General features: G+C 41.6%; 1 protein-coding gene across 1 annotated transcript; it reads left to right on the plus strand.

The window, feature by feature from the left end:
* Nucleotides 1–1,281: 1,281 nt before the first annotated feature.
* Nucleotides 1,282–17,505, plus strand: LOC118416912 (metabotropic glutamate receptor 8-like). Its single transcript, XM_035822198.1, has 8 exons — nt 1,282–1,492; nt 4,024–4,180; nt 4,541–4,671; nt 5,530–5,673; nt 7,833–8,036; nt 8,179–9,257; nt 11,716–11,947; nt 16,062–17,505. The coding sequence occupies exons 1-8, from the start codon at nt 1,381–1,383 to the stop codon at nt 16,220–16,222; spliced, it is 2,220 nt and encodes a 739-aa protein (XP_035678091.1). The 5' UTR covers nt 1,282–1,380; the 3' UTR covers nt 16,223–17,505.
* The last annotated feature ends 4,936 nt before the right edge of the window (nt 17,506–22,441 follow it).

Raw genomic sequence — 22,441 nt, forward strand, 5'->3', positions numbered from 1 at the left:
CCAGTCATTCTAAGCATTTTCAAGTTGCCACCAATTAACGTACATTATACCATTTACACCTCATTCTTTCTCATTATCTGCCGCCATTTTTGCGTCCCCTGTACATAATCTATAAGAGATATGGAGTTTGAAATGGAAGCTAATGACCCGAAGATTTTCTTTACAAAAGGTGTACATTCTTACCAAAGATTGTCGCATACCTAACGATTATTCCATCCCGTGTTAGTTCTTATCAGTCTGTTGTATGCAGGGGAACAATCCATTTATCACCATAATGCACAGGCCGCATAATTCCCTCTTACCCTGTGTCACATAGTGGGCCGTAAAGAAGGATCTTAACATCAACACACGCTCGTAAACGTGTCGGGAATAGAGCGTTATTACAGCCTCAACAGAAACACTGTTGACAGGAAATAGTTCTTGCATGACACAAATGATCCTCAAGACCACAATACTTGGAAATAACGTCACGTATTGGCTAAGTAGTAAGTAACGAACCTAGGCGAATTCTAAACATGATTTAGGATAACAGGATTTAACTGTCGAAACCATCCATAAAAGTAAGCCTATAGTCTAGACACATTACGGAATCACCCATTCTTATTGTTGGGAAAATCGGCGCTTGGTGTTAACTTTTGATGTATATTGGTCTGAATGTGATTTGCAAAGTGCCCCTATTGTGCGCCGTGCACTGACGGTTGGGTACCGGTGTTTCTGTAAGCTGTTTGATGATAATGATGGTTCATGGTGACGCACGTACCTCCCAAATGAGTCCTACATCCCCTCCCCACAGTCGCTTTCTGCCACTTGAATAAAGCATAGTTCTTTTTGAAATTTCTTTTCAAATGTTGTGAGAATAGATTCTGTTTAACAATACTTTATCAGCTGGATGTGTCTTTTGAAATATTGTCGAATGAATAGATTTGCATAGATTTGACTGTCCGTGTCAAGCGCTTTTGTTTAGTTTATTTTACATCCACTCTCAGCTGGAGGACCATGCGTCCGCTGAGTGACCTCTAAGCGACCACCATTTGACAGTGCGCAGACCGAATTTCATAAAAACGGACGGATCTTTCGGATGTCTTGTTTGTTCCGTTGTATTTAAAATCATATTTTCACGTTGACCATAATTTACTGAAATGAAGGGTCACACAAATCAAATTTTGATCGTTCAACGATTGCTCAGTGATCTCCATCTAGTGGAAAGGGGGTGTAAGGAAGCGAAGATAGACGTTTTTGACTAATGACTTACTAAGAAATGTCTTGACCTTGTAGATACCACAGATCAGCTACGCGTCCACCAGTGCTGAGCTGAGTGACAAGTCCCGGTTTGACTACTTCTCCCGCGTGGTTCCTCCGGACACGTACCAGGCCCAGGCTATGGTGGACCTGGCCAAGGAGCTGGGCTGGACATACGTGTCCACCATCGCTTCGGAGGGGAACTACGGAGAGAGTGGGGTGGAAACCTTCGCGGCAAGGGCACGGCAAAATGGTAGGCATAATGCAGAAGTTCTGTCCGAGTGTGCTCACCAAAGTAAACAACAACGATACGCACTACATTTAGGGGACGCCCAAGAACTGCCCAAGAAGACCTTTCAATAGAATCTATTCTATGTGGACAGGTGGTCGCTATAGGCAGGATTCTTAATTCTCATGTCAATGGGAAAAATTATCTAAAGGACCATCCAAAAGCGGTCACATTGGCTAAGTGGTCCTTTTGAAGTGGTAGACACTCGTACAACCTCGACTGTATTTCATACAGACCCAAGGTACATGTTCTTTGGAGTTCTCGCTACTCTTAGCAATGATTAGTACCTCCATTTTGTTTAAGATTGGTAAAAAACCGTGAAAACTGCTCAGAAAGCTTTGATAAAAAAAGACGGACACGGTGTTCTTCTTGGGTTGGAAAAAAATCAAAACGTTGCGAAGTCTCTCTGCCCCTCATGAATATGTCATCCCCGATTACTAATTAGCTGTCAGTCCCTATGACCTGAAACATAAAATTAGAGCCTTGAAATGCCGCCCGATACATAACATGGCCTCAATTGACGTAGTGGTGATCTAGTTTCTAGCTCTTCTTCTAAGGTGTTACATTCTACTACATTGCAAAAGAAGGCTTCTTGGGATGAAGTTTAGAATCAAATAGCTTTAATTAATAGTAGAAATAGATTTAGACTAGACGCCATTTATCTATTTATCTTTTGATTTATCTATGAATATCATTTTCCTTCTTTGTTAAGTATGCTTATGTATACCACTACTGCTTTACTTGCAATTAGCCCTCGGGCATGAATTTGCAATAAAAATTGTTGTTATATTTTTCATTCTTTCGTTGAACCAATTATACTCCGCGTTCTGTAAAGTGTTTTTACACGGTCCTTCAGGGCCGTCATTTGAAACAAAAAGAGTTTTACTTTTAGATCTAGTTTCACAGGAAACATGTTCTGGTCAAAGCTGAATGACTGGTACTTTCCCATAACGAGGCCCTTAGGGGAGCATGTCAACAGATGTTCCTCTAGATTGCAGTAGAGTCATTTATCATAATACCGCACTGCCGCCTAGGCGTCCTGAATACTAGTTTAGCAGAAACAACCCATCTCCTTTGGGAAGACTGGATCAATATAACATCGTGTCCTGCTACAGAGATACGTCGGTTGTCAAGTTAATTACATTCTATTAAAGGCTAGCGGTATGTAGATCATAGGGATGTTGTTGAATCGATAGCGTTGTGTCAAAATTGACTCAAGTGATATGCCGAAGACCGCGTGCTGTACACTACTTCTGAGGACACAAGGGCTAAACATTCTTGTCTTTCTCCTGCCACCGTTATTTAGCACGGATGTCATCGTTATACGGACAAATTCAATCTAACGACATTGAAAGGCTCTGCCCACGCACAGTATCTCTTTGCAGTTAGCCACGCATGAAGCAAACTTCAAAAGCTTTTTCCCCAGGCCTTGTGATCAAAGACTGCATGTTTTTTCTATTACCACGGTCAGACGCACGTGATGTGGTTACAAATAAACAAATAAAACAACACGCACTCCACTATAGGATCCGAATCTTAAAGATGATGGTATAAGCAGAGATGTACAACTCACCTTTCAACCTTCACCATTCCTTACTATTGCCTTTAAGGCTGTACGTCGATTTTGAAAATCAAGAACTGGGTGCTGCTCAAGTGAGGACTTTGAAATGTAAAGATTCATATCTTGAAGCAGACCGAGACACCCCATAACACCGCATGTATATGTCCCCAGAGACTTCCTCGGAGATAGCTTCTATTTTGGGAGTAATTATTCCTTGCTTATTACCGCCGCATAACGTAGCCTGGTTTCTTTGCTAATTAGACGGGCCCTATTTGTCAAACTGTACTTTCCCAAAGTACCCGAGCGCACGAAATCACACAAATGAAAACAAACGTAAGTTATTTACACCTGCCATTCATCAAAGTAAGTATTCATTTTTGAAACACATTTACAGAAAGCCACTAGTTTGTCAAATTTGCTGTTTTGAGACATGAGAAGGCCACTTGTATCTTTCGACATGGAAATCGTGACTTCGCAAGAAACTAAGGCTCAAGGAAGACGTATTATCTGAACACAAGCCTGAGGTTTACCGAGAGTAGGGAAGTTAGCCAACATCAGCTAGTTGTGCTCCTGTGCAGACTTAGTGTAGGCAAAACATAATCAACAGTTGTCCGGTATTGGTTTGGGTCGAATATACGATGTCAAAAGACAACAAGTCAGCTAAGGACTGGCGTATTTAGCGCCGAAAATATATCAAGCGCCGAAAATTGCAGGACTTCATAAAAACAAGTAAAGGCAGAGGCTCGGTAATAGAGTGCGGCTAAAATAGAACAAAATTTCATGTTTCGAGAGTATCTAGGAAAAGATTATATCAGCTCAACCTAATCAACTTGATTTTAACTCAGCTAAAAGGAGGCCGTGGCTTTCCTTTTCGTTATAAGAGTTTTACAAGACAATATAAAAATTCTGATTATTGTTGTGGTGTTTATTCCAGGTGTCTGCATAGCGGCGTCCGAGAAGATCGACCGGCACGCCTCTGACGAGACGTTTGAAGATATCATAGAGTATCTGGGAAAAACGCCCAAGGCCCGGGCCGTTATCGTCTTTGCCGACGAAGACGATTTGAAGAAGCTTATTGCTGCAGCTAAGAGGTAGATATTGGCTACTATCTGTAAAGCAGGTGCAGGAGATATTGCGATGACTATGACGATAATGAAGGCTACACGAAGTTTACATGGGAAGAGCACTTTAGGCAACGGTATCGGGAAAGTAACCCAGCATTTAGAACGTTACTCTTTTTTTCATACTAAGAGGGAAGCCTACTTGATAACGCTAATGCTCTCTTTGGGAATATACTGCTGAACATAAAGAGACAAATTTACTCAAATCTTACGGCCTATGTAACAGCATAATGTTTTGCCTTCGACGGTCTAGAATTCCGTAGCATGTATTGCACGCACAGTCCTATTACCCGGTGTTGGTGAGGATTTAACCGGTAGTTTCTCTCTCAGACTTGGTGTCGGCAGCCACTTCTTGTGGGTGGGCAGTGACAGCTGGGGTACAAAGGTCACGCCGGTAGAGGGCCAGGAAGAAGCCGCAGAGGGCGCCATTACAATCCTCTTCAAGAGCCAGACAATCCCAGGTAATTCCGCCCACGCCTGGCTCTACCGGGAGATGGGAACAATCACTGACACTTCAGCGGCACGCAGGCGATTAAACGTCATTCAAAGTCGATTGTGTGGTGAACTAATTTTAAGTTCTGACGGACAGCAATTTTGTCATTACGGTATTCTCCATGACACAAATATAGCCCTGTATGCATCATTCAAAATGTCGCCTAATTTCGTGGGATGGTCTCTAAATAAGGAGTTTTAGTCTCCAATTAAGAAGGAATGAATACCAAAAAATACCGGTCCAACCGTACAGGTATTTCTTGCTTTCGTTCAAAGACAGAAACACGTGACCTTGTTGAAAATAGATCTTCTATTTTCCCTATCACAATACCGGCCATTGAAAATAACATGCAAAATGAACAAAAATAGTGGTCATATTGTAAGCGACTTGTCCGTCTGATAACAGCACTCTACTGTTGTCATCAATGCGATGCAGGAAAAATGGCATTCGCAGTGCATCAGAACTACTTTCTTCATTACCATACCTTCCTGGCTAGAGGGTATATATACTAAAACTTTGTTACAGCATTACAAGCTTTGGGGATGGAAAGTCTAGGTGGATATCCTTCTTTTGAAGTCAATGCTATTATCTGGCGACCGATGTTTGATGTAGTTGATATGTGGGCGTAGCTTAATCGCCGCATGCCACAGTAAAGAGAGTTGCTTTCTCAGAAAATAGAGGAACAGTGATACGAAGTAATTAACAAAAATAAAAGAGATCTAAGGACATTTTAGTAAGTGCGCTCACGCAAATTGTTAAGGACTGTCGAATTCCGTATGGAAAAAACCTTCTAAAATATCCTGCACATTTGCTTTGCCTCTGACAGGATTTGACAGGTACTTCACGAAGTTGAAGCCAGAGAACAACAGGCGAGACGTGTGGTTTGAAGAGTACTGGGAGAGCCACTTCAACTGTAGATTCGACAACATCCCCAGCAACACAGGGGGAGATGGTCTACAGAAATGTACAGGTAGGATTTGGGCAGAGATAACAGTCTACAGAAATGTACAGGTAGGATTTGGGCAGAGATAACAGTCTACAGAAATGTACAGGTAGGATTTGGGCAGAAACGGTCTACAGAAATGTACAGGTAGGATTTGGGCAGAAACGATCTACAGAAATGTACAGGTAGGATTGGGGCGGTACTGTTACTGTCTACAGAAATGTACAGGTATAATTGGTGTGGTAACGGTCTACAGAAATGTACAGGTAGGATTTGGGCAGAAACGGTCTACAGAATTGTACAGGTAGGATTGGGGCGGGAACGGTCTACGACAAGAACTCGGAGAAAATGGCCCGTCAGGGACAAAGAAAGACCACGCTAAGCCCCTAGAAATACAAGAAAACATTTCTTCAAACGATCTAAGAAATGTACAGGTAGGATTGGGGCGGTACTGTTACTGTCTACAGAAATGTACAGGTATAATTGGTGTGGTAACGGTCTACAGAAATGTACAGGTAGGATTTGGGCAGAAACGGTCTACAGAATTGTACAGGTAGGATTGGGGCGGGAACGGTCTACGACAATGATGGATGAATGATACGTCATGGACAAAGAAAGACCACGCTAAGCCTCTAGAAATACAAGAAACATTTCTTCTACACGATTCCATCCTTTGACGTGTCCGATGGAAACTGCGTCCGCAATTACGCCAATTATTTGTGACGGGAATGACTCCCCCCGGCAAAACTGCAAAATCCCTACAAAACATCCTTCTCAGGAAGAAGAACGTAAAACCATTTTCTTGCACCCCAAGGCTGCCTTGTACAAGGAAACGACAAGAAAAGTGCCGGAACAGCAATTTAGAAGTCATTTTGCGGATGAGCCGATGATTTATCGTCCCCTCCACTGTGGAGTTTGTGTAATCTTCTGGGTCCTCGGCAGTTTGTATGATGGATTACAAGGCTTTGATTGCAATGAAAGAAACGTTAGTGCCGGTTCCAAAATATGATGAGAAAGATTCCAAGTGATGCTGCACTCCTTTATGTACTTTGGCGTCTGTCCTGTCAAATCCACTGAAATCCTTGATTTCGCCACTACGTGATATAGTCGGTTAGTACATGGCGCACCAACATCAGTCACCAGATATTAAAGATCTGAAGATACGTTTATATGTACTGAATGTCACGCAGATCCAACATATCTTTGAAATGAGTACGATTTGTCGGCAAGCTAGCATTTGTCATTATGATATTGAGAATTACAAAACACTAAGTTTAACATAATTGAAAAATAACCTAACTACAATATTGCAATGCCACAAGGACACTTTATCTTGGTGGCATGGGCTCTCTATTGACATTTGTGTGGGCAGGTTTCTCCCTCTAGAAATGTGAGATATTAGCTAAATGCATGCAGTCTGACAGCACGACATCGTTATTTCCTTGTGGTAAAACACATCACGAAATCCCAACACTATTATGGCAGCGCAACATGGAAACATCTAGGGAACAAAACTGTTCCGTTCGCACACTGTTTTACACAGTCATATTGATGTATCGAAAACTAATCAAAGCTCGAAATTTTGGTAGAATTAATTCTATGTAGGATTAAACCATGGTTTCCCATTCAAGTTATATCCTGATTTCGATTAAGGATCAGGAGCAACATGGTGAGAACTTGCTCAAGAAAATGGACGTTTGCACCTGTATGGTAGATTATCGATAGCAAGTGGGACACCATATTCAGAAGCGACGTGTTGGCTTACGATTTCTTTTACCTAGTCAAAAGATCTGGCTGAAATGCGCGTGTGGTGTTTTTTGGTTCGCCCAAACACAAGACTTGTGAAAGAGTCACGCACCTAAACACCGTCTCACTTTGAACAAGGGCCTTATATAACGTCCTTGGGACACCGTTATATAACGTCCCTGCTTTGATTGCAATTAACTTAATGCAACATACAGGGATGTATTCGGGGTATCAAGCTGTTTGTAATTTTCATGTATAAGACCATGATTGACAGAATCAGAATTAAAAGAATCTCGAGACACCGTTATAGAACGTCATTGCTTTGATTGTAATAAACTTAATGCACCATACAGGAATGAAGTCGGGGATCGAGCTGTTTGTGTATAATAAAATAATTGACAGAATCAGAATTAAAAGAATCTTTTTTTTCTCTCATACAGGTAAAAAGACAATATCGACTGCCTCTGGCTTCGTACAGGAGGGAAAGGTGCAGTTTGTCGTCGACTCTGTCTACGCAATGGCGTACGCCTTACATGACATGCGCAATGACCTTTGCCCCGGTACAACATCCGGGCTATGTGAAGAGATGGAACACGTGAATGGCAAGCAATTCTTGGAATACATCCGCAACGTAACTTTTACGGGTGAGTTAAGTTTATTTCTTCATTGAACAGTATCTCATTTCCTGTTTGTCTTCAAGTAGCCAAAACTACGTTTGCACGAAAAATAGGTCTCTGTATTGTCCAACTAACGTTATGTACATTTTCCACTTGTATATTTCTGCAGGGATAGGCGGTGACACGGTGGCGTTTAACGCTAAAGGAGACGGTCCAGGGCGCTATGATATCTTCCAATATCAGAACAATAATGGTATTTACCAGTATGTCCCCATCGGTACATGGGACGACAGTAGACACCGGAGACTCAGTCTGACGTCATCCCTTCTCCACTGGCCTGGGAACGGGACCATGACGTCACCCACGTCTATCTGCAGCTCGGACTGCGCGCCTGGTGAGAGGAAGATCCAGCAGGCCTCGGCGTGCTGCTGGGTGTGTCAGAGGTGTGAGCGATCCACACAGAGACTGAAGGACGAGTCCACGTGTGAAGAATGCCCAGTGGGACAGAAACCTGGGGCCAACTGGACTACGTGCGAAGACATCCGTATTAGGAGCGTGAGTTGGACATCCCTTTACTCGTCGATCCCCATCGTGTTCTCTGTACTTGGGATCCTCGTGGTGGCCACTGTGGCAGGCATTTACAAGGTCTACTCAGATACACCGGTGGTCAGGGCGTCTGGCAGAGAACTGAGCTATGTCCTACTGGCCGGGATCTTCCTGTGCTACTGCATGACGTTCATCCTACTGTCGCCCCCCTCCCCAACCACATGTTGCGTGACCAGGATTTTCCTGGGCCTGGGTCTGGCCATGTGCTACTCGGCTCTGCTCATCAAGACCAACCGCATCTACAGAATATTCGAAGACGGGAAGAAGTCGGCGAAGGCGGTGAAATGGATCAGTCCGAAGTCTCAGCTCATCTTCTGCGCGCTGTTCGTGTCCATCCAGTTGTTCGCCGTGGTGGTGTGGCTGGTGGTGGACCCACCGGACACGTACGTGGAGTACACGGCGATAGACTCGCCTGACGCCGTCGGCGTGCGCAGATGTAACGTCAGTGACACTTCTCTCGTCATCTCCCTGGCCTACAACATGCTGCTGGTGATCCTGTGCACGGTCTATGCCTTCATGACGAGGAACATTCCGTCCAGTTATAACGAGTCCAAGTACATCGCCTTCAGCATGTACACCACGTGTATCGTCTGGCTCGCCTTCATTCCAATCTTCTTCGGCACAGCTCACTCCCCGGAAAAGGTAAGAATAGTGATCTTTTTTAAATTTCCAGTTAACTGCTAATTAGACGATGATCGCTGAGCGACGAAAAGTAGACTTGTGTGGCCGTTGATTTTTTTTAACTGGAATATGACGTACGACGTAAAAGATATGGTTTACAACACAGAAAAAACGTAGAAAAGATTTAATCATCATCTATGAAATTCGACGAACAACTTTTCAAATATATTTTAACGTATCTAATATTTAATGCATATGTGAATTCTTGTCATTTGATATACCACTGCTTTATTCTATTTGAATGCTCCACTTTTTAATGTATGTATGTTCGATGGCACCCAACACCAGCATTGCTGCCTGGGATGCCCTCTGATCTGCATTGCCTTGTTACAATTTCAATAAAGTAAAGATAAAATGTATGGTCGCTCAGCGGTCACTGTCTCCAGTTGAATGGGGGTGTTGGAATTATCAGGTTCATATTTATCGAATTCGTTGCGCCTCCTTGCTGCTTTTGCTTGAAATACACCTGGCAAATCTGCAAAGGTCGACGAAAAGGTTGAAGCGCCACCTTGTTGAAGTTTTACTCACTGCATAGTACACGAACAGCGCTCTCGCACCATCTAGCGATTCCACCTGAAGCATCCAAAACAGGCCCCCAAAACTGAAACGCTTTATTTTTCTCAAATAAAATTTCGTTCTCAAGCACAATGATGGCCACTTCTTTGAGTATGGTATATATGATGTGGTTTAGGTCCTTTTTCTGGTGGGCTCTTGTGTGTAATACAACATTGAACAGAAGTAAGTCATTGGTTTTGATGATTTGCAAAAGCAAGAAAGCGTCGATTTCAAAAGGACCAATCAAAACCTGTCTACTAGAACGAGAACACATAGCAGCGCCATCTACGAAGGGTGGTGTGAACAGCAATGCCAAAGTTTCTGCACTTCAACACTTTATCTCTGCCCCACTACCGTACAACAAAACAAGAAACTAGTTAAGATGCATTTTAGCTGTGAATGCAGTCTCAATCTCAGTGGATCTACAGCGGCCGAATTTGACCGAAAGCACGATATATTGCTGATGGTCTTCTCGGCTGTTGATATTTCTTGAATGTTAAAGATCTTGTCTCGCAGAATTCATCGATGACCATGTTAGATAACCTTTGAATCACCGGAAGGCAAGTTCTAAGATAAGCGCGAGCGTCCAGATTCCGTCGGGTAAAAATAGCTGCACCTGAACCTTCTAATCGATTTATAGGAATTTATGGAGCCCAATGTCAAGGGTACATTTGCAAGGTCAATACCAAGTTCAGGTTATAATTGCATCGCAGGAGGATAGATGCTGGGTACATTTGTCATGTTTGGCCTCGATTTCACACGGTCGAAGTGTTAATGACACAATGCTATCAACCTTTTTCACGCTGTTTAATTTATAACCGTTCCCTTAAAGATCTATAAGAAAGCTGGTTCAAGCTATACATATTTTCAACGGTTAGACCGCGGGATTTAGAGCTTACAATCACTACAAAATACTCCATCCAGCGATGGGGCAAATGATATCGATGTTATTACGGCAAATACGGCAATTTCATTAAAATATGTTACAAGTGGAGAAGTAATGTAGTTTCCTTCGCAATCACGTTTACTGGAGTCCTAAAAAGAAGTCGTGAAATTTATGCTGACTACATTAGAAGTGTGCAGCGTGGTGAAAAGAAGTTATCGATTCCATGGTTCAGTTCCGCCTGAAATATTTCCTAACGCGCTATCCAGATCACCCGACGCGGGGTGCAGATGAGGGGAAACGGATATATCGACGTATGAGGTCGATATGGTATTTTTGGAATGGGTTAGATTTCCATGTAACTCCACACAACATAAAACAAGGCGTTTGATTTCAAATATCTAAATGATAACTGGACAAAACTGTTGCGCTTAAGGATATTATCTCATCATAGTGTTTGACACAGTGTATCTTTTCGGCCATGAAACGGCAATGCACAATTTGAATCCCAACTGTTTAGTGGAGAACATGGAGACATGTATCACTACCATGACATGGTAAGGAAGAAAGATCGTGAACATTGTGCAAGTCAAAGTACACGGTGTTTTCTATGCAGTATGAAAAGAGGCTCATGGATTGGTAAAGTAATAAAGACTGTATCTCACTGCACTTGCGGCACCGGTGCGGCACTGCCGGTGCGGCACTGCGGGGTTCGAAAGATTACTAACAAAATTCAGAGATAAAAAAAGAAACGAATTTTCTTATGTTTTGTGCATTTTGTTATCTTCTGAGTCATACTTTTACGTATTACGCAATATATGAATTATAAAAAAATCGACGAAAATAACACGACACTGCCGATAGTTAACGAACTCTGCAGTGCCACACTGGTGCCCCAGGTTCAGTGAGGTACCATCTTATTGTAGCTTTCCTTGCAATCCCTGTTTGTTTTGGAATCCTGAAGTCTATGTCTGTCAACAGATGCAGATACAAGTGACCACCCTGACGGTGTCCATCTCCATGAGTGGAACAGTCTCCCTCGCCTGCCTCTTCGCGCCAAAAGTCTACATCATCCTGTTCCAGCCCCACAAGAACGTCCGCGCGTCGTCTGCGACCAAAGCCGCCATGGTGGCCAAGAGATGGCAGCAGGTCGCGCGCAAGCGCAGTGAGCAGAGGCCATCGGTGTCAGTTGTCATGCGCAATGGTGACTTAGGTACGTATGACGTATTCCGAAGTTCTGCTTGGTGGCGTATGTGATCAATATGACCATCCATTGCCCTGAGTTCTCATTTTTTTCTTCTACATTCTTTTCGAAATCGTCATTTATCGGAAACCAATAGATAACCTATATGACTTATGATTTAAATCTGTCTTTCATTACCTTCCATTTATATCTATGCCTGCACATGTTCCATCTAACACTTAAAAAGTTGCAGCGGGGAATTAATATCGTATTTAGACCTCTATGGCATCCACCAATATGATGTTGCCTGAAGACGATTCCTTCCCTACCATGATAGTAAAAGTAAACTTATATTAAAGGCTTCACGTGGGTATTTTCTTACCACTGCCACTATTGTGTCAAGTGGTGCAACAACTAATCCGCGCACTACGTGTCTGTAGGTTGCAGGCGTCTAACACGGTACTTTGACAGCTCCTGTTGAAGAAATCCCCATAGGGGCTAAAACGGTCTCATCAATGTCAGTGAATAGAGGTGAGGTCGAGTCCCACAGCCACATAGCAATAAAGCAGTAATAAAAACAGAACGCCTACCTCCAGGGTACCGCCCTGGTAGAGATACCATCAAATCAATGTTGTCACATTTTGTTACATCAACCACAGACATGGGGAATCTTGATTTATCTGCTGTATCTCTATCTTTCCCCGGTTGTTTTGATGTAATCTTTTATCAGGTTGATAATAGAGGCTGGATAATGATGATCATAACAGAGATATTGCAAAGGACGGCTGATCGATTTCTGTGGCTTTCACGGTTCGCCCCTCCCGGAGCCCGATCAATGGAACCCATCGACCAGGGATCCCTGCTGGAATGAATCCTATTCTCCGAGCTGGGAGCTTCTGACAATTACATATGAAACAGGCTACTTAATTTTCGCACGGCAATTCCTCAACGCCACAGGGCTTCAGGGGTGCCATCTTCTTCCGCGGAGATACCGTGAGAAAATCGGCAACGATTAGCAAAGGTCGAAGTGATTGACGACATAAACTGAACAACCGCTGAGATTTCTAGTGGCGCGCTTAGCCCTGTAATAATGCGCAAAGGGAAACCACACTTGATATAAAACGTTTAAAGCTGATAGCTAGTTTCTTTAAAAATGGTACCACATACCACCTGAATTGTATCTTTGTGCACTGTTACGAGAGTCTACATTGGGATATATTTTGATGGGACTACAAATGAACTGTTCTAATGAACACCGAAATGAAGTTCGAAAAACCGGAGCAACCGCATCTTGACTGTTCTTTCTAACTCCTCTAGAAGTTTCTTTGAAAGATCTTCATCGTGTGACGAACATAGATCCTCATCATGAAAACGCAATTGCCAGATACATGCATACAGTCGACTGCCTGCAGCATTTTAACGATTACATATAGGCCACAGAGCTACCGCGTGTTAACCCACATGAAAGAGAGTTCGGCCAACAAAACAAGACTTTCTACAAAAATCAAAGTTTAAGGAGAAAATCTATCTAGGGTCGAGTCTGGTCACGGATGTGTGGGTATAATTGCCAAAGTTGAAGTGGATACACATCGGGCATCGTCAGGGGTGTGGAGATAGAGGACTTCAGCTATAAGAGCTAAGTAGGTATCAGTGTGAACTACCTTCAGTTTCAGACAGAAGTTGTCGACCTCTTAAGAGGATAAGAATAAGTTAAAGTATCATGTTTCTAGTGAATGCAAAGTTATTCCAGACTGACCTCTTGCCAGTCAACATTCACCCTACCCTCAGATACGTTATGTATGGCACATTTCATGTTACATAACCGGAAGGTTAAAACCATGCCGAGATAAGAAGTACAATCGGTGGGCAGCTTTGCAACCAAATCGAAGCATTTACAAAACCTTTTTCCGTGTATTGAGAAGAATAACTGCATGGTTGGGGCTTACGATACGACCCTTTCACCCATTCACCAAACCTTATCCGTCAATCACTGCAGCCGGTTTCATATTCCAATACAATCTTCAAGTTGCATGCTATCATTGACTTCAGGTCAACTGACGTTATCGACGTTTTTCAGTCTTTATCTTGCCGAGTGGCGCTCGAGGATAGTCCGTATATCTGTTCTTTAGGAATAGAAGTACATCCTTTGCGCTTCGTAATAAATACCTCCACAAGGTCATCACAACTCCTTTGTTACATACGAGTACAGATAGTCTTACTGGTATGTGGATCACCACTGATCTTATTGCAGGGGAGGGGGACCGGCAGAGCATAACCTCTATGTAGACCATTGTCAACGACACCCTGGGTGTATTATCTACATGCAATTAAGGTTGTACAGCCAAACTGTAAGATATTGTAGTCACTTGGCGTATTGCTGATATTGCTAAAGGAGTACTGCCTATCTATCAGATGATTTTAGTTCAAAAAAGTTTTTCAGTCGAAAACCGTGTTAACAACTTTTACACGTGATAATGGTTGTCATGCCACATGATAGACACAATTACTACAATAACATTACTTCATTAGTAAGAGGTACACCAACAGTCTCTTAAAAGGTGGGAATATTCTATATTCTGTCCTTTGTACCTTCTAACGTCCCGAAATCCTCTCCCACCAAGAGTTTTGAATCACAAGAGTCGCAGCAAGACGGCCAAATCACACAGACGGCAGTACTGCAATAAAGGTTCCCACCAGTCAGCGGTGACGTCAATGAATAATGGCATCTTCATTACACGTTCATTACCACCGGAACCGTAGAATTTACACCTTGATGTGGAGCTGCACCGCAATCACAGCTGCCATGTTCAATGCCGAAAAACCGCCTGTCTGAAATTAGAAGTGGCTTTTCAATTTAGGCGAGGCAAGATTACCCGGTTCCTGTTTTGACGCCATCGACTCGTGACTTTCTGTAGCTTGTTCAACTTCTCTCGCAGTATAAAACTTGCCTGACGGGGCAGGAGTCAGCTTAGAATGCGTTCCCGCAACAATTTTGACCTTGACACATTTGCCCGGACAAGTCCAAGATTTCTATTCATTTAAAGATTGCAGAGATTGACAGAATAAAAGCCTTGAGGTGCCGGCAACAGGCATCCGTTACAAGATCAAGATCTCTCGCTATGCGTAAAATAGATTGTAAACAAGTATGTAGCTACGTGTAATGACAAAATATATTACGAAAAGTGATAATAGAACGACGTAACAGAGAATGACCATGGCGATCGATTATGATGATACATTTGTAAAAAGAGGTATGCCCATATGGAACTATGGAACCGTTGAACTATGTATATCAGTTATCGTATCGTATCATTGTATCGTATCTTGATATTTATATTTCAGCCATACAATAGGTATGGTGAAATATATTGTATTCGTAATGTTTCTTTCTTTCTCCTGTCAAATCATCAAATCGAATCAACTCCGTCATTCCTGGACCGATTGACTTGAAATTTGGCACAAGGGTAGAGTGGGTCAATACCCAGGTGCTTTTTCTCATTTTTTTCATATCTGCCTTTAAAATGATTTTATTCATGTTTTTTGCAAATTTTATGTACATTTTGGCCCCCTGTACCCTGGTATTACAGCCGAATGACCTCAAATTTGGTACAGAGGTGCCTTAATCATATGTCTACATAGATCTAATAGCATTTTTGGCATACGATACAACAAAATGCTTAATTTTGCGATTTTTGGCCAATTTTTGACAAAAAAATGACATTTTTGGCTTCTGTACCCTCATTTTACAACCACATCACCTGAAATTTGGTATGAAGGTGCCCTCCACATATGCGCACATGGATTTAATAACAATTTTGGCATATAGTGCAACAAAATGCTTAATTTTGTGATTTTTTTGCCATTTTTTGACAAAAAGAAGACATTTTTGGCTCCTGTACCCTCTTTTTACAACCAAATGACCTGAAATTTGGTAAATGGGTGCTCTAAATATTTATTCAAATGACTCATGTATAATTTTTGGCATGAACCACTTCAAAATTACATATTTGAGGATTTTTATGTCATTTTCCACTGGCCACAGAGGTCAACGACATGGGGAGGGAGATGGCTGAAATATGCTGTATTTGCTCTTAAGCAAATGTCGGCCTTTCTAGTGATAAAATCCATTTGTCCTGTACCACAGAGGTGTCGTCGCCTGACCAGCCGGAGATGGACATACAGAAACTGCCCAGCTCGGACACCATCGTCAGCGACAGTGACGGCAAGCCTGTCTACAGATTCGGAGCTCTGGCCGACAGAACCACGGCTGTGGCCGAAACAGGTGTCCTGACAACTAATGTATGAGCTACAAGCGTGTCAATATCTGCTGGTGGATTGTTTTACAAGTGCATCAAAAACTGACTGTACAGACAGAGTCTCTATCTGAAAGTTTATACCATTATGATGGCAGTATTGCGTATGTCAACGTCTGCTGGTGGAGTATGCTCATGGTGTGGGTATTCTTTTAAAAGTTTGTCAAAAATGGATTGTAGATATAGAGTGTCTACTTGCAAGTTTATACTATTATGATGGCAACGTGACGTCTACTTTTGTACACCTTTGACATGATGTATATTTTATTGGAAAATGATATTTCAAATTTTTAACAATATGTAGATAAGAAATGACGTCAAGATGTGTATTTTGTGTGAAGAGTTTGTCAAAGCCTTATAATGTTAATGTTGTATTGGCAGAGGATATTGGTGACGTGCACAGAAAAAGTATTGCCTTCTTGTAATCTTTGTGCCACTGACAACTACAGAATATTTTCTAATACCAAAATATTGGCAAAAACCTGTAGATTGTACTTTGATATGAGTGATGCTCTTTGAATCGTGATTGGTACAGTATCATGATATTGTATGTTAGATATTACTGGGTAAAATAGAGTCTCTAGCATGCATAAATGTAAGTTATACTGCAAATCGTTTGAGACGATACTGCAATATTGCAATAACCTGTGTTTTCAAGTGTATTGTGATGTCTATTGTTGCTTCATTGTTAACACGGCTCAAGTTGATTGATCATGTGATTCGTCAATAGTACGGTCCACTTAGTATTCGTATGGAATCTTATTTCATCAAGGTGATAGAACAATAGTTTCATTAACGACTCAGCTGGTAACTTGATATTTCCCCTCAGACATCCTAACCTTGACGTTCACCTTCAACCCTCGCCACCCTTTGACTTCTCGCCAAGACGAATTCTATTTCTCCCGTCCCCCTGAGATACGGGATCTAATACAAAATCGAAACCAGGGCACGTGATGGACGGTAGATGTGACCCTGCCACAGCCTGACATTTGGCGGGAGGGCGCAGAGCTATAAATGGAATCAAACTAGCATCAACACAATTCCACTGGGGCTGACATTGTCACGGTCTTTGCTTGATCGAATCTACCGTTTTATTTGAATTTCAGTCAGATGCTAAGCAAACAGCGATAAAAGTTGTAATGCCATTAAAATCGCTCCAATGATTTTTATGGAATGGCAAATTGATCTGAAGGATGACCTACATTTTTGGTGCACAATAAAGTTTGCCCTTTGACCTATACAATTATCATTGGTCATTAATCTTTAAGCGATATCCTCGGGGAAACATGATATATAGACCATGGGACAGAAATGTTGGAATTTTTCGTCCCCATTTTGACCCTATCTTTGTCTCAGGACAACGGAAAACATCTGTAAATGCATATCGACGGTCGCTTATCTGTAGAAATGGGCGTTCCAAGCGAAACGGTGCATGAATGTCCTCTATGAAAGGAAATAGAACATTTTGTATGATGAATGATGATGTATTTCATTGTTAGTTTATGATGACAAGAAAGCTGTTAATTTCCGGGCAGTGCGGCTTATCCCTTTTCTTTCTTGACTTTTGTGCCTCCTAACTCCAAAACTAAGGCACATTTTTCTCGTTTGCATATCTCCGCATCATCCTTGCCCCCCGGGGCTTCAGTACTAATTTCCGTTACAAGCAAGTCTGTATTCCTAGAGAATGGCAGAACGTTATCTCGCCTTGCAGTAATCCTCTCGTACAGTGTGGCATTTATGACCCTAACCGTATTATTCATGGTTCGCTAAAGAGCCTGTATAGGATTTACGTGAGATGAGCTAACTGAATTATGTTGTTGTTGATGATATAGAAACAGGCTTAATGCATTAAACATGTCACATTCCACGATACATTTAACAAGTTACTGCTCTTTGAAATGAAAAAAAAAATCCAAAATTGCACATGATTCGAAGGGAACCGCAGATGCAATAAAGCTGCTCATGTATGTATTCCTAACTATAACTTAACTTGAGACACGTACACTCTAGCAACATCAATACGAAGATATAATAACAAGCTCAGTTTTACCGATCTCTCATCAGTGTATTCACTCCTACAGCCATACATCACGCAGTACCTGTCGGCTACAATATGTAATTGACGTATCAGGAATGAAAACAGATGAGATGCTCTCTCCCCCGATAATACCATTGATTTTGTCAAAAGTGCATCTCCATTACAAAATCGTTACTTAACGAATATTACCAGCCGGGAGGGTGTCATTTAGCTGGTCCGTAATCCATAGTCTGCCGTGACACAACCACCCAAAGGTGAGAAAGTCGTTCCACTCCAGGAAAAGGTGTAAGGATCACAGAAACCCCTGTAGAAAAGGAATATAAAACCACGATACAAATAAAAAACATAGGCAAATCAATCAAACGTTTCGATCCGGAAACCTAGGTCGATAAAGTGGGAACCTTTGGTACAAAGTCTGGGGCATTTGTGTAAGTAAAGTTGAGTCCCAGTCAAAAGTCACACCTCCCTACTCTAAACGCAAACATAGCGGCATGGCTCCAGCGAACCATTCGCTCTGCTAATAAGCTTCTCGAAACTCTCGTTTTATCTGCTCAACTACAAGCATGGCTGACAGAGACGTATGGGCTGCCATCACAACTCGAGACCGGAAGGACTCGCCTTAAGCAAAGTAAGCAAAAGCACTACAAGCATTATTGCTAAGGATTGTACAAACATAACCGTGTTATTTGTTCTGATTTGATTGCATTACTAGCTACTTACAAGTTCTTGCTTTTACGGACATATTCATTTTTGATGACATGATGCTATATTATGCTATGTTATGTTATGCTATTTTAAGTTGGGGGCAATGAATCTTTGAAAAATGCCAGCAGACAATATGCACTTTCTGGTGAAAGAGATAAGATTAAATGAAATCTACTGCTGAATATTGAAGCATGAGTCACGTGGTATATGGAATAACACTGTTATCAGCAGTAAATCTGAGTGTTTTATAGATCAAACGTGCGTTATCAAAGCACCGATCGATCCATATGATGCATATTGATCTCTAATTATTGTCCTTGTTCTCATCTGGAAATGACATGTTTATCCATTGCTTCAGGCATATTTGTGATGCTCCATCAAGATATTGCAAAATGGACATAATGATTGATCATAGAATGGGCAAAACCGTCAACAACGCATGAAAAGGTTTAAAACTAATCACTCCTGCTTTTTTACTGGTGCATGTCAATATGACGAAAAAAACATTCATACTTGATATCTTCTTGATGATATCTTGCTCTGCTTCGTCTTTGCCGTAACGGAAAATGCAAGGTCCCTTTCATCAATTTTCTCTTGACACCTAACGTAAGGGTAGGCCAGGTACCTTTGAAGTGTGACATTATGGAACACCTGTCTTACGCGACCGCAGGCATGCAAACTAACGGTTTCCGATTGACATTTACCAGTTAAACGCTATCTGTCAGGACATACATGGATCAGTAGGGCTATAATGGTTTCCGAGCCTATTTCTTTTCGACATACAATTCCTCAGTACGAAGATGACTCACGACTGGCAAAGTTATAGCTATAAAATTTACACATCCTGGGCATATCACGGAGGAACAACGTAAGGGATACTACAGTGCTGTCTTGTACCGGCATCCCTACCATGTTCACCCTGCTTAGACAAAAAGCAAGGCGCGATGCGATGGCTAGGCTACGTCCGTCACAGGGAGGATGGTCTAATCCTCAAAGAACTTCTCTACGGAGAATTGAACTCAGGAGAGAGAAGCATCGGGCGATCACAGCTGCACTTCAAAGACGTCTGCAACAGGGACCTGACGGCTCTTGATATTGACACAGGGCGCTGGTAAATGCAAATGCAAATGCAAATGACAGATCCAGCTGGAGATGCACATTGTTCAAAGAGGCCAGACGTATGGCAGAAGAAAAGCGGATGCAGAGAAAAGAACAGCAACAGATCTGACTCAGCTTACAAATGTGCACCATGTAACTCAGAGAGACGGTCATTCACGTAAAGGAATGTTTCACCTTAGTCAATTCTATAGAGCTGATATCAATTATGACTTTTACTATAATAATCACAACTTTGCACTACATGTAGATCTATCATAGAAAATAAAAAAAACTTTTGCCTAAAGCAATCAACTAATAAAACCCTACAATTTTAGCGACACAGGCCATAATCAACAAATAGACAATCAAGAATCCAACCGCTGGAAAAGCGACCTGGTGCCATCGCGGCGTCACATAATTCAATTTCTGTCTGTATTTTCTAGAACATTGCCTCCATGTTGGATGGATGGGGCATGGTTATTAAACCGACATGATTTGATAACTTTCGAGCATTTGAGCAATTAGAGACACCTGTTACATATATTTTCAGGTTGATGTGCCCATGGCGAGAATATTGCTTTTGGTAATTGAAATAGATGTGAGATTGTGGTCAGCCACCCCGCGATCAGTCTTGAGATGATATTAAGGTGACTTCATAATAAAGCAATAAAAAAGAATGACAGGGGGATAAAACATCAGGCGAGCCCTCGCAATTTGAAGCCCTCAAAATGCAGCATCTTACGTGCGAGGTATATCTGTAGAAGTAATATGACAAATGTACGAGGGTGCTTCAAAAAGTAATGTCACTAGTTTTGTAACAGGCTCATTTTTTCCTCGAATGAGATGAAATTTGGCACAAAGGTAACGGCATATATTCTCTTGAGATTAGAATATCTCAATTTGTTGTTCACATTTTGATGAGCAACTGAGTTGATATCAAGATAACCATACCCCTGTAAGTTTGTCAGAAGATCAGTTCCTCTAGATCTGACCCTTTTATAACTACTGTAGGAAGCCGAAATTTCACCTGTATAATAACAAATGTTTCTGTAGGTTACATGCCAATTTTCATATTTGAACTCCCATTGGTTCATCTTTTACAGCTGCTAGAAAGGAGCGAGTTACTATATTACAGGCAGTTTGATTAATAGCCAAATACGTGGTTTATTCATCAAAGGTTTTATAGACTAATTTTCCATCAACCAAAAGATACGAAACTTGGCACAGTTATTGGTTGTTTCAAGACCAAGAAGTGTGCAAAGTTTGATTTCTTTCTGTTTATTGAAAAGTCCACTACAGAAACTTTAATCAGCCCACCCCTGATTAACGGCACTGGTGACCGGGGTCATACCTCACTTCACTCAAGGAACGAAAAAAGAAAACACGATTAGATTTCAACGGTGAACATGTGCATGTGCCTTATGAAGAAATAAAACTTGATGCATGTGCAATTTCAGCGTCATACAATAGCTACAAGTGAGTTAAGGACATTATCAATTGCACATAAGTTGAACCTCTAATTTCTTTCGACGGGATAACAAGGGTGTGGTCATCTAGAACTCACGTCGGTCACTCATAAAAATGTGAACAACAAAGTGAGCTATATCAATCTCAAAAGGAGATATGGCTTTACCTTTGTGTCAAATTTCAACTCATTCGAGGAAAAAATGAGCCTGTTATGAAACTAGTGACATTACTTTTTGAAGCAGCCTCGTATGTTTATATTCCAGATTTCAATGTCAACTGATGATCAGCAAACAACCGTTTCCAGAATACCAATGAACCTCCTTTCCACTCGACGGCCATCGCTAGTGGACTGTACAATTTTTTCTGACCCTTGATGTCGTGATTGGTATATGAAAGATGTAAAAGTATCATTCAAAAAACATCGCTTTACACACGAAGTGTACCAAATTTGTTCTCGGCCATGTAGATTTGATTACATGTATGACATCCGCTCGCGCACCAATTTTCGTACGTTTATAACATAACATAAGATACAATATTTTTTTTTACCTTACTTTAGATTGTATAAAGTAGCTGCAAAATATCCGAATATAAGCGGATATTGATGTTGTAGAATGCAGGGCAAAGATGACAATGTGAAAAAACAAAAAACAACATATTGTTGGTACATTATACTCTGTGTTTTGTCATTTGCTCAACCTTCCTAATCACTTACAATACTATAAGGATAGCAACGTTTTAAGTTTGGTCTAATTTTTCTATTAACACGCTTGCATCAGTTTTGGGGTTCACAGAATATGCCTTCCATATGATAAAATCAACATGGTCTAATATGACATTCGTTAAAGAATATGGCAAATCTTTGGTCGTTCGGCGGTCGCAGTGCGATCGAGCCTCTAGTGG

The sequence above is a fragment of the Branchiostoma floridae genome, chromosome 5 (genome assembly GCF_000003815.2).
Source record: "Branchiostoma floridae strain S238N-H82 chromosome 5, Bfl_VNyyK, whole genome shotgun sequence".
Classification (NCBI taxonomy): domain Eukaryota; kingdom Metazoa; phylum Chordata; class Leptocardii; order Amphioxiformes; family Branchiostomatidae; genus Branchiostoma; species Branchiostoma floridae.

Bases quoted from the DNA above. Each gene is read 5' to 3' on its own strand.
- LOC118416912 (XM_035822198.1), top strand. From the start codon at position 1,381: ATGGTGGACCTGGCCAAGGAGCTGGGCTGGACATACGTGTCCACCATC. The intron at 4,181-4,540 runs GTAGATATTGGC...TTTCTCTCTCAG, and splicing joins CTTATTGCTGCAGCTAAGAG to ACTTGGTGTCGGCAGCCACT. The intron at 5,674-7,832 runs GTAGGATTTGGG...TCTCTCATACAG, and splicing joins TGGTCTACAGAAATGTACAG to GTAAAAAGACAATATCGACT.